General features: G+C 35.0%; 1 protein-coding gene across 3 annotated transcripts in view; it reads left to right on the top strand.

Annotated features, from left to right (window-relative positions):
* HFM1 (helicase for meiosis 1) overlaps positions 1 to 13,408 on the top strand; it is a 215,633-nt gene that overhangs the window by 180,117 nt on the left and 22,108 nt on the right. For all 3 annotated transcript variants that reach the window (XM_032155383.2, XM_058439583.1, XM_032155384.2), the window contains exons 31-36: positions 1,628 to 1,708; positions 1,950 to 2,065; positions 3,900 to 3,979; positions 4,900 to 5,003; positions 10,902 to 11,012; positions 12,642 to 12,732. In XM_032155383.2, coding sequence (XP_032011274.1) covers positions 1,628 to 1,708; positions 1,950 to 2,065; positions 3,900 to 3,979; positions 4,900 to 5,003; positions 10,902 to 11,012; positions 12,642 to 12,732 — 583 coding nt within the window. The remainder of the gene's footprint in view (positions 1 to 1,627; positions 1,709 to 1,949; positions 2,066 to 3,899; positions 3,980 to 4,899; positions 5,004 to 10,901; positions 11,013 to 12,641; positions 12,733 to 13,408) is intronic.

The following is a 13,408-nucleotide window of genomic DNA, read 5'->3' on the forward strand; positions in this document are numbered from 1 at the left end:
TTTAGGGAAAGCAGAGATCAGTTCTAGATTGGATGCTCTCAGGAAGTAAGATATTGGGTATTTTGGTACATTTTTTTTTTTTTGGAAGTGAGAGGATTTAAAAAACAGTAGTCATCTGTGTTAGCCAGAAGAGGGGGATGTTTCATTATTTTTTATGGTTCTTGAGGGTTCTTTTCTCTAGTTTCAGAAATATTTACATGGTAGTCTTATCTCTGTCTTCTTCTACTATGGTCACAGAGTGGCTTTATCTGGGTATTTATAGTCTCAAAATTGTTTGCTCAATTGGGAGTACTGTGGTTAGCTGTCAGCTTCCAGCCACCCAGGTGTTTTCTTTTTACTTTATCAGTACCCAATACATTGATCTGTTCAGCTCTAAGGACCAGCCGTTGCCTCATATGTTGAGCAGCCTCATCCATTTACCCTAGGCTGCAATATATATATTATCACTGTCTAGACGTGCCATGACTTGGAAAGCTTGATTGAACAATGGTACTGAAAATGAAGAGTAAAGTACCAAGAAAGGTTGTAAAGTTTTCAAGCTCTCCACTATCTCCAACATTTCTGGTTCACTTAAAATCTATGCTCCAGCAAAAATAAGCTGATTTCAGCTCTTACAATCTCTGATTTGCTGCCTTTGGGTATTATGCCCTCCACCTGGAATATCTTCCCTTCATCTCATTCTCATGTTAATATTTCCATCTGTCCTTCAAGGACCAGTTCAAACATCTCTCTCCTTCCCCGTGCTACTAGTGAGAGCTAAGATCAAGAAAAAGCTGATTTAAAGTATAATAAATTAAGAGTAAATTATATATTTAGATATATTATTTAATATATCTTAGAGGAGTCAAGATGGAAACAATCTCTCTTTCCTGTGAATTCATATAGCTAATTTCTTAGATCCCTAAATCATTTTTCTAATATTTATTAAATATGTACTACATCCTGTTTACTAACTTCTGTCAGCAGTACCATCAAAATGCCATGATGTTTACTTCTTTCCAGGTTTTTCAGGCTTAAGTACAAAGCAGCAGAAGTGTTTTTAAACTCCACCCTCATTCTTACCTCATTTGGTATAAAAGTTACTGATGTGTGGCCATATTTGGCTCTATTTGTATATATATATATAAATATATTATATATGTTATATATATTAAATATATTATACACACACACACACACACACACACACACCAGGGAGGTTATACACACACACCAGGAAGATTGAGAGAAACTCATAGGTGGCTAGATGTTTCTTGTTGGGACTAATAGTGGGGCAGGGACTAACTCATCAAAAATATGTTTTAAAAATTACCAGGCATGGTGGTAAGTGCCTGTAGTCCCAGCTACTTGGAAGGCTGAAACAGGAGGATCTCTTGAGCCCAGGAGATTGAGGCTGTAATACTAATTATCGTGCCTGTGAATAGCCATAGCACTCCAGCCTAGGCAACATAGCAAGACCCTATCTCTGTATTTAAAAAAAAAATTACGTGGATTACAAAACACTTGAGGAAGTATAAAAATCAATATTTTTGTATTGTCTGAAAGGAAGGAAACTGGATAAAACTTAATTAAATTAACAATAATAAATGTAGTGACAAATGGGTTTGTTTTTCTTATATTAATTTAGGAACGACTGCCAGCAAAAAACCTGGGAACCGAGAATGCAATCATCTTTGTAAAAGTAAACATACATGTGGACATGACTGCTGTGAGTTCCTTAAAACAAGTTTATTTCAAGTGTTCAAAATTGAAAGGTCTTTGGTGGATAGTAATGACATCCTAATTATGTATGATATGTATATTATGCACCTTAATAACGCAAATAATTTTCTCTCTTTTGTGGGCAACATGAAAAAAGTAAATACTAGATTTGAAATTTTAAAGAAATTTGATTTTATAAGAATAAGATCTGAAGTTTAACCTAAAGAATCTGAAGTTTCTTTTCATAGGTAAAATTGGAGTGGCACAGAAGTCAGAAATTAAAGAGTCAACAATTTCTTCATATTTATCTGATTTAAGAAACAGGAATGCTGTTTCATCTGTTCCTCCAGTTAAACGTCTGAAGGTTAGTTTTAATAACATTTTCCCCATTGTTCTGTAGTTAAATGTAAATAAATATTCTTTGTTCTGTCTGTCAATTAGGTATCCACAGTGTACTTTAGAATTACTTGTGGGCTTGACTAAGAGTATTACCATTATTCATAATCCATCTTCCCTTCTTTCTTCCTTCCTTTTTTCTTCTAAACTTTCTTCTTTCCTTCTATCTTCATTGAGCACCAAGAATATGCCAAAGTGCTAAGATACAGTGACGAATAAGACAGTCTTATTCCCAATCATAGAATTTGTAGTTGAGTGAGAGATACAAATAAGTAAACCTGCTTTTTTAATATAGTGTGATGAGTGATTCTGTGACAGAAGTACCACACACTTAAGTTTAGATAGAAAATGTACTCAATCCACATTTGATGGACCAAGAAAGGATTCCTAATAGATGTGAGTGGGACCTGAAGGATAAGCCAAGGATGGAGGGGCAGGCACCAGAATGATCATAGGAAGGGATAGCTAAATATTCCAAGCATAGAGATTATACAAAGGTCCAGAGGTATAAAGAAAGAGAGAGAGAGAGAGAGAGATCTTTAAAGAAACTCTCAGTAATACAGTATGTCTAGAGTTTGATTACAAGTAAAGGAGTAGAGAGAGATGAGGCTGAAGAGGCAAGTAGGAGCTAGATTATGCAGACCTTTTTACTATTTTAAGGAATTAGACTTTATCATGAAAGTACTGAGAAGCCAATTAAAGATTTTAACCAGTGACATGATCAAAATTGTATTTTGTAAAGGTCACTCTGACTGCAATTTAGAAAAGGGATTAGAGGATGATAGAATAGGAACAAAGGGACTCAGGTGGTTTTTACAATAATCTAAGCAAAATAATGGCCTAGTTTAGGGTAGTGGCAATAGCAATGGAGAGAAGTGACTGGGTTAAAATATTTTTCAGAGGTAGAATTGCTACCTTGCTACTTCATTGGTTATAAGAGACAAAGTAAAAGGAACAGTCGAAAATGATGCCCAGGTTTCTGGCATTAGCAACTGGGAGAAAAGTGGGGCCTCGTTCAGGTAGATATTCTGAAGGAAAAGCAAGTTTGCCGGAATAGAGAACAGGGTAAGTTCAACTTGGGAAACATTGAATTTAGAGGGCCTGCAAGATGTCTAGATAAAGATGTCCTACAGACAGTTGGATATAACTGTTTGAAAATCAGGAGAAAGAGCTGAGCTAGAAGTAGAAATTTGAGAGTCATTCACATGTGGATGACAATTGAAGCCACAGGAATAAATGAGATCTTTGATTGAGAAGGTGTAGTGTAAGAAGAGACCTAGTAAAGAACCATGAAGAATGCCAACATTTAGGCTGGATGTGGTGGCTCATGCCTGTAATCCCAGCACTTTGGGAGGCCGAGGTGGGTGGATCACAAGGTCAGGAGTTCGAGACCAGCCTGGCCAACATTGTGAAACCCCATCTCTACTAAAAATACAAAAATTAGCCAGGCATGGTGGTGGGCACCTGTAATCCCAGCTAGTTGGGAGGCTGGGGCAGAGAATTGCTTAAACCTGGGAGGCAGAGGTTGCAGTGAGCTGAGATTACACCACTGCACTCCAGCCTGGGTGAAAGAACAAAACTCTATCTCAAAAAAAAAAAAAAAAAATGCCAACATTTAAGAAGGGCCTGAGTGAAATATTCGGGGCCTGAGTGAAATATTCGAGTCAAGAGCTAACCTGAGTTTCTCCTAATTCATTGATTTGGGGACTTTATGTACCAGCAGGAATTTTGTTGTTTGGCTCATGTGTTACAAGTTATTGATGTAAAACTGATAGTTGAACTTATTTTTGTTTCATTAATAGATACAGATGAATAAATCTCAAAGTGTGGACCTTAAAGAGTTTGGTTTTACTCCAAAACCTTCCCTTCCTAGTATATCAAGGTACAAATACAATGTTAATATCTAAGGTAAAATATTTATCATGAACTCTGTTCCTGCAGGTAACCACTTATTCAGGGAAACATAGTCACTGGCTACCATCAAGTCACAGTTATCGTTTAGTTCCATAATGAAGCAATAATATCATAATGGTTTCATTATCTTTGATACCCTAAATTTATTTAGAACTCTACAGTTATGAAATAACACTCATTAGATCATCTCTTCCCTAGGAAACTACCTATTCTATGCCATTCCGTTAGGTTCTCTCTTTATAGGGAATATAAACTAAGTGACAAGAGTATACTTTAAAATGGAAATCATGTTGGTGTACAAAGTCTAACCTTTCCGTTTAGAAGCTCAGTCCATATTAATAATGTCTCAGATTTATAATATGAAAATTACACATTTGTGCATTATATTTTCTGACTTAAACAACAACATGGCCCATAAAATGAGTTTTTTTTTTGTCGCATTGTATAGATGGAAAAACTGAAGTTCATATTCCTAGTTAGCAAGCAGAAGGCCTTAGGTGGTAACTCATTGTTCTTTTCATGTATCCTGATGCCTACAGGACAATCATATATGTAATTTCCCTGAGAGATAAGGGCATTCTATGTGCAGGAATGACATTCAATGTATTTAACAACTAGTACAGAACAGGAACTGACTCATCAGAATAGATGCCAGCAGTACTTCTAGAGATCGTGGCTTTTGTTATCTAACTAAGGGCATGTAAAGATGACTAAGTATTGGTCACTTCCATGAAACACCTATTTATTTGCTACCCAGGCTGGGTCCAGTTTATCATAGAAGTGTTAAATGGATAAATCATTATTTTTGTTTACATGAATAAATAGTTTTCAGGCTTAGATTAATTTTCATATTTTCTTTAACATTTTTATGGTTTTATCTTTATAAAGATCAGAAAATTTAAACATATCTGAATTTCCTATAATGGAGCAGTGGGATCAGCCTGAAATCTATGGAAAAGTTAGACAAGAACCATCTGAATATCAAGACAAAGGTAAATTACCATTGATACTTACTTGAGAGAGTAAATGGCTTATTATTACTTTGAATTGACAAGTAATGTTATTGAAACACTGGCATCCGAAATTATTATAATTATTAACTTGGCAACATTTTTCTCTTAGATTACTGAATCATTTTCAAATTCTTGGGTCTGTTATTCAGATGGTCTTACTCTGTCGTACTTTTTTAAAAAAAATCTCTTTCCTACATAATGCTATTTTAATTTAAAAATATTATGAGGAAAATCTGAGCAAATAAGGGATCCTTGGGTATATAGAGTATTAACATACTGAATGATTACATTCATATATCGTTAGAATTATTTAAAATAATTTTATGTTTATAAAACTAGTCCAGTTTTACAAAATATCAATGTGACCTTGGGCAAGTTATTTAATCTCTTTGGGCTTTAGTCTTATCTTTAAGATGAAGGTATTGAACTGGGTGACCTTTAATATCTCTCCAATTCTTAAACCTATGATTCTTACAATTCTATGTTAGTATGAGAAAATAACTTAGGTTGTGGGATATAGCTAGTTTGTAATCTAGATTTGCTTTTTTATCTGTGTCTGTCATTAAATTAATGAGATAATGCATATAAATTCAACACTGCCTGGTTCATCATTACTCTGGTTCCTGCAATTAATAGAGCATAATTTCCCTGAATAATGCTATTAATAGCCAGTCTGTTAAAACATGAGACAATCCTATCCACTGAGTTATTTCTTCAAGTGGCTCTATGTAGTAATGGTAACCTTGGCGTTTTCTGAAAATCATTTCATGTGTTTGGCATTGGCTTCTGTTGACATTATTTTCTTCATGCTGTCATTTTTTTTTTCTTCATGTTGTAACTTTTTTTTCCTCTAGTCATAATTTAAGATTTTACAGAGGCAAGGGCTGGAGTATTCACTACCTCTTGTGATACCATGGCAGCTATTAGGCCCAATAATGAGATCAAGAAAAGTTCCCTAATCTCACCTGGAGAACCGGAGCATTTATCCAACTTATTCAAAGCCTGGAAATCATTACAAAGTGGATAGGAAGTGTAAAATTGTCAACCTTCTTATATTTATCTTCATTCAACATGTAGCCCTCTAACTTACTCCTTCCTTATATTACTACATTATTACCTGTCCTTCTGCATACAAGAGCTTATCTATCCTTCCCTCTGCTTACTTTTGTGTTATATTTACATGGTTTTCCTACCTTTCTTTCCTACTCACTATTCCAAATCCAATTTATATTATGATATTAAAGTCTCATCTAGATACTTTAACCCCCAATAATAACTCTATCCCTGTTTTACTGAGTGGGCCACTTTTTTTTTTTTTTTTTTTTTTTAAGAAGGAGCTGTATGGTATAGTAGTTAAGTTCACAGGATCTGAAAACAATCTGTCCAAGTCCTAGCTCTGACATTTAGTATAACCTTTCATAACCTACTTAACCACTTTGTCTGAATTCCTCATCTGGTTATATTTTAGGGGTTTCAGGACTAAATGAGATAATGCATGTAAAGCTGTTATGGTTTCTGGTACTGTTAGTAATAATTAATTGAGTATGTTTATTATATTTTTCACATACTAGTCTTTGGTGGCAAAACATACTTTAAATGTATTCAAATACTGCTTTTGAGAATGTTTTTTAAAAAGCATGGCAGTTTTTATCTTCTGTATTCCAATTTCAAAAAGGGAAGAAGAAAAAATGTCACAAATTATATGAGAAAGCATGTTGAATCATAAGATTTAAATTGGAAGGGACCTTTGTGCAATTTCTCATTTTATAGTGAAAGAAGCCAAGACTCCAAGAGATTAAATGACTTGCCCAAAAATTTCATATCTAATTAATGGCAAGGCCAGAAATAGATTCCATATCTTTTGATTCCCAGCCCAATGCCATTTCTATAAAATGAAATTGACTTTTAGTGATCAGTGGAGAATTGAAAATTGAACCAGTAGTATATGAACTCTTTCAGCTTTTTGCCCCACCCCTCAACTATATATTTCCCTGTCTCTGCATCCATCTCTAACCATCTATTTGTCTTAAAAGAAAAATTATCTTTTCTTCCACTCGAGGCATATCTGTCCTCCTATAATCTTAATTCTATCCAATCCTGCTGTCTCTGGGACTTTAGAAGATCATTATCCATCTCCTCTTTCCCATATTTTCATTGTTTCCTCTCCACTGTGTCTTTCCCTTTAGCATATAAATATGCTGAAGTCTCTTCCTTCTTCAGCTTCATGTCCTTATCTAGCTGGTCGTGACTTTTTTGTTATAAATGATAAAAATTCTATTCCAAATGACTTAAGCACAAGAAAAGGAACCAGTTGTCTCAAGTAAACTGAAAAGTATCTGGCTTAATTCCGGCTAAATCAAGGCACTCATGCCTCTGGCTTTCTCTCAATCTTCTAGCTATGCCTGTTGCTACTTGACTTTACTTTTTAAATAGGTTTCTCACATGGCGGGTAGCCCCTAACTTACATCTTACCAGTTTAGCAGCCTCAGTGGGAAAAGGTAGACTTCCCTGTTAGTTTTGGCAGACCAGAGCTCATTCTAACTGGCCTCATTTGAGTCATGTGTTTATCCCTTGATCAATCCCAGTAACCTGAGGATTGGGTCATTATATACCTGTGGCCCCAGAGAAGGCAGGGCACCATGAATAACAGCCTTACTACGATCCAGTGTAATTGTAGAAGTAGTTTCCGCAAAGGAAAGGGAGGGTACTCCCACTAAAAGAAGGGAAAGCATACCAGGCAGACAAAAAAAACAGAATTCTAGAGTCCCCATACCCTCTATCTCTTGCTTTCTTATCAAAACAAAAATTAATTGAAAGAGCAATTGACACTCAGTGTGCTCATCACTTCCTTATACCCTAGTTACTCTTTATTCATTAAAATTTGGGTTTTCTGTGTATCAGTCCTTTGAAACTGTTTTTGTTCGGCCATTTAGTGACTTTCTAAGTTCTTAATTCAGTGAACTGTTTTCAACTGTTACTCTCTTTGACCTCTGTAGTATTTGATACTTCTGGTCTTTCCTTTCTTTTGGAAATCTCTCCTTTGATTTCAGTAAAACCATTATGTTGGTCTCCTGTTACTTAGACTGCATGAGCTTTTCTACCTGTTGATGTTGCAAAAGGATTCTTTTTTCTTTTTTTTTTTATTCTTCTCACTTCAAAAACTTTTCCTATACAGTATCACCCAAGCCCGTGTCTTTAATCACTGACTATGTTTTGATAATTTCTAAATCTGTATCTCCCATCTAGATCTTTCCTTCTAACTCCAAATCCATCTGTATAATCACCTTCCTGGACATATGCACCTAACAGTTAACATATCAGACATGTCAACATCTGAACTCTGTCTTCTTTGTACCTCACTCTACACCTTCTCTTCCTTAGCTCAATGAATGAACTCTTTTCTTTGTTAAGCTGCTAAAGGCAGAAAAAGGGTCCTTCTAAATAGCTCACCCCATGTGTAAATAATCACCAAATCTTAATTATTTTGCCTCCTGCACATCTCTCATATTTGTTATTTCCTCTCTATCCTTTCTGCTGATACTCTAGCTTAAGCATTCATTGTCTCTCATTTACTGCAATAACTTACTTTTCTCTCTGCTTTCAGTCTCATTATCCTTCAATCCCTAATATTCAAAGTGATCTAACAGACATATCTGGTTGTGTAAACCTTCTGCTGAAACATCTTCAATAGTTATCCTTTGCCTGTAAGAAAAACAAAAAACAAAAAAATCTCCTCAATATGGCAGCTAAGCTTCAATGTGATCTAGCACTTAACTACCTGTCAATGTGATCTAGCACTTAACTACCTGTGCAGACACAGTGGACCCTGCCTTCTCCAACTTTGTGCTCCAGAAATCCTGAAAACTTACAGTTCTCCCCAAATTCTGTTCTCTCATATTGCTGTGTCTTTTACATGGTGTTCTCCCTTCATGGCATAGGTTCCCTTTGCTCTTGCCCTGCTTCACAACCACAGCTCTATCAAGCTGAAATTCCGACTACTCTTCCTTCATATGTTATCACCTCAAGAGTCTGTCTGTCATGTGGTATCACCTTAGAAGAGTATGTCTCACTTCCATTGCAGGTTTAGATCCTCCTCTGCATTCCCATTGCACTCTGTACAAACTTCCATTTTTAGTACATATATACATTGTGTGTCTCAGTGTGTGCACATCAACATACAAAAGTAGAATAATGTGAACTGTAATTATAGGTATAGTTGAAGAATAAAGAAGGGTTTGGACAGGTGAAGAAATTGATAGAGGATATTTAAAGTTGAGGAAACCCAGTGATATGCTGGAGCAAGTTTATACTAACTTATGAGAGATGATTATTAAATTTCCAAGAATCAGCCATTGTTGAAAATTTAATTACATAAGCTTTCAATTAAATTATGTTAAAAACAAAGGCAAAAATACTCAAAACTCATCACTTCCTAATTGTTCTACTGCATTTTACTGTTATCTGTGTTCTCGAGATTATTTATCCATATGGTAGATATACTATATAATAGGGTTCTGTCGTGCATTTTTTCCCAACTTCTTATTCAATTATGTCACATTAATAGCTTGAAATCAGTTATGGTGAGAATATTTATACCTTAGGAATCAGCAAACACTACCAATCTGGGTTTGATTTATTGTTTTGCTTATTTTTTAGACTTAAGAAAGTGAGGGATAAAGTTTTAATAGTGTAGATTAAACAAATATATTGTTATTGTAGCCATTACGTTGTGAATAACAAAAAATTGAGAGAATATTCTTCTAGTATTTGAAAATTACTATCTAATTCAGGAAAGAAGTTACTTAAGTCAATGAAGAATGAGTGAAATCCCAACAGATGTCTTTGTTATTTTATTAATATTTTCATCTTACTTGTCAGAGTCAACAAAAATATCAAACAACATTCACATGAGAGCTACATTAATTTGCCACTTGCAACCATAGGTTGACTACAGATAAAAGAGTGGCAAAACTTAATGAAAACATTCAATGAGAATCAATTAGATATATGGAATTTACATTTAAGCATACCATATATGTTATTGGTAAAATGTGTGCTGTATAGCCTTTATATCAGCAAAGATTATAATAAACTTATATATGTATACATATGCATACGCTTTTTGTAGAGGTAGCTATTAAACATTTATTAGCACAATACTGTGTAAAACTTTACAACTAAAGGCATTTAGCGCCCCATAACAATCTTTTGAGGTAGGTACTATTGTTGCCTTATTTTGCAGAATCAGGAAGTTTGAATTACTGTCTAAGACCATACAACTAATAAATTAGAGAGGTGGAATTTTCAGTTACGTAGTTTGGCTCTAAATCCAGGCTGTAAACAATGAATAACACTGAGGATTTTTTAGCAGGAGAAAAATATTATTTATTTTCGACAAATACCTTTTATAACAATACTGAAAATTAACTTTAGGGAGAAGATCTGGAGGAGGAAGACCATTTTAGAAACTATTATAATCCAATCTTAGAGTAGAGTTATTCTAATATGGGAATTAAGAGGAAAAATTAATTGCCTAAAAATTTATTGAAAATTAAATTTAGTGCAACTTAAAACAGTTAATAGAATTGGCTGAATGCAGTATTCAACAATGCTTGACACAACGCTTTTGAAAACTATTACTCAAGAACTCTGTTTAGTAGTTGAAAGATATGTTTGATATATCAAAAGACTACGATGCTTGTGGTTCAGAAAGTACCTATAGTCTTTTATACATACACATAACAGATTCTTCTAGATATAACTATTCTACAACTTCAAATGAGAAAGTCTGTCAAACAGTGTTCTTCAACAGAAATCTTAATATATCTGGAAACCAAAATTTGACAGATGCAGATAAAAGCAATTCTCTATTTTCAGAAGTTTTGAATGTGAACTTTGAATTGGGAAATGAAGTTTGGGATGATTTTGATGATGAAAACTTAGAAGTTACCAGCTTTTCAACTGATATTGAGAAGACAAAAATACCAGGTAAAATCATACTTAGCATGGAATCATTTCATTAGAAATTCTTTGAATATTTTTCATTTCAGCTCCTGGAACTAAGTTTCTTTGCCTTTGTTGTGTGTGCCTGTTTAGTTAGATTTGGTTTGTTAAGATTGTAATTTTTAGCAAAACTGAAAATGTGACCCTTCTACAAAGAACATTTCCCCCCTAAGGACAGAGATCAAGGTTATTCCATGATGATAATGTAGCAAATGAGCACTTTCTATTCTATTGCTCCTACCTCTTGTAAAAGTCAAATTTTAATTGTTTATTCAATTTTCTCTCATGAAACAGAGTATTTTGTTCTCCATTCTAAGATCACAAATGGTCTGCTAATATTTGTGAAGGACAAAAAAATCCATTTTTAAAACTATTCATCTGCTTGCAAAGAAAATAACTTTTATTTCTAGTTGAAATATGGACTTTTCAGCTTGAAGTAAATAAATAAATAAGTAAATAAGAAAGAAAGGATTAGTTTCTCCCGTACTAGAAATTCTATTTAAATCATATACAACCCCAAAATAATGAGGCTTTTTAGCTCTTCGAGTGAAAGGCAAATTTACTCTATTACACTAAACCAGAGAATTGAAAACCTTGGCCAGTATGTGACAAGATAGCAATGGAGATACTGTCTTCCATTAGGGCTGACAGAAATAAATCAGTCCCTCAGCCTTCTCATTGCAGACTGGTATTTCCACAATTACAGATACCTCTTACTATACCCCACCTCATGTTTTGAAAAGAGTATTTCAAAGGGAATTAGTTAGAAGTTGAAATGTTATTGTTTTAGGGCCCTTAGAATTACCTAGAGAACTAATACTGCTTCTGAAAAGAACAGGATTTGACCACCTTCACAGAATATAGGCCAGGACAATCTCCATGATGTGGGGTCATTAGGCACAATTTTGTATATCACTGGACAACTACTATTCCTTACCTCAAGCTTAAGTGTCATTAGGTACTGCAAGTTAATAGGCAGTGTGTACTGATCCTTTGAGGTGAGCCTAGTCCTAAGAGGGCATAGCCTTGTCACTGGGAAAATCAGTCTCAATAAATGCCATTTTCCCCCATGTATAGAGCACTTTAAATGATTATGAGCAGACCACTGAAAATATTGAGTGAACTTCAACTTGATCATTTATGTGAATGAAAATGTAAGTATATAAATATTGAGGGTGAGTGGAAAAACACAAACTGTTTTTCCTCACTCTAACACCATGATCAGCCCAGAAGACATCCGTGACCAAATGTGTGTGGGTTTTTTCCCACACGCCAAGCAAGCAGTCAGTTACGCAGTGAATACCAGCTGGGTGTCTTCCAACCCAGTAGAGTTAGAAACAGGAGTCAAAGACCAAATATGTATTTTACAACAACACAGGTGGCTTGAGGACCTTTTAATATAGTTACTAATAAGCTAATCTATATGTTTTATAGTTTTACTCCCTTAGCCTTGTGCCCCTAATTTTTCTATGCAAATTAAATTAGGTTATTGAGAATTATTCATTCCTTCCTTAACCAGATCATATCTGTTGGAGAGAGCGTTGTAGAACTTGTGAAAAGCTTCATTCAGCTGTTTCTTGGCATTTTGTTTCAAAATGTTATTTCTTCACATAGGATTTGGAAACACTTTGAGTTCAAGTACCAGGGGGAGTAAGCTACCCCTTCAAGAGTCAAAGAGCAAATTCCAAAGAGAAATGTCAAACAGGTAAGTTTTAGAACTTTGGTTTGTAATACTTACAACTTTATATCCCCTTGACACATAGTTGGAGATGGGGATCAAGTTATTAGATGTCACAGATGTTAAAAGGTATTAGCCAGCCTAAACCCTCTTAATCTTAGAGGTGTGTTTCTCAAAGTGCTGTTGTGAAACCACCTGCATCAAAATCACTTTGGGGTGCATACTAAAAATGCACATTCTTAAGCCCCACATTAGATCTACTGAATTTTTGTCTGGGACTGGAGCCCAGGAACCTTCACTTTTAACAAGACTTGAAAACTGAATAGGAGTTTGACAACTAGAACAGAGGCGGATAGGCATTCCAGGTATGAGAAAGCATCTGTAAAGGGATAAGGCTTGAAAAGGCATCCTGTGCTCAAAGATCAGTAAAGTGTGGTATGTGTGGCCACAGCATAAAATCTGTTGCTGAAGTCTTATTGTAAGGGCTTTGAGTGCTGTGCTTAGACACCTGTCCTGTACCCAGACAGTCGGGGGTCACAAACCCAAATACCTTCAAGATTTGGTGGGCCAAGGCCAACTGTAGAGTGTCCCATCTAAAGGGAGTAGCCACTACTCAGCTCCAAATAGTTGTTACTGTGCAGACAATGTGAGTCTAGTGTTACAAAATATTCTGATTTTTCAAGAAAAGCTAGGAGTCTGAAAT

Source organism: Hylobates moloch, unplaced genomic scaffold (genome assembly GCF_009828535.3).
Source record: "Hylobates moloch isolate HMO894 unplaced genomic scaffold, HMol_V3 SCAFFOLD_5, whole genome shotgun sequence".
Lineage (NCBI taxonomy): Eukaryota > Metazoa > Chordata > Mammalia > Primates > Hylobatidae > Hylobates > Hylobates moloch.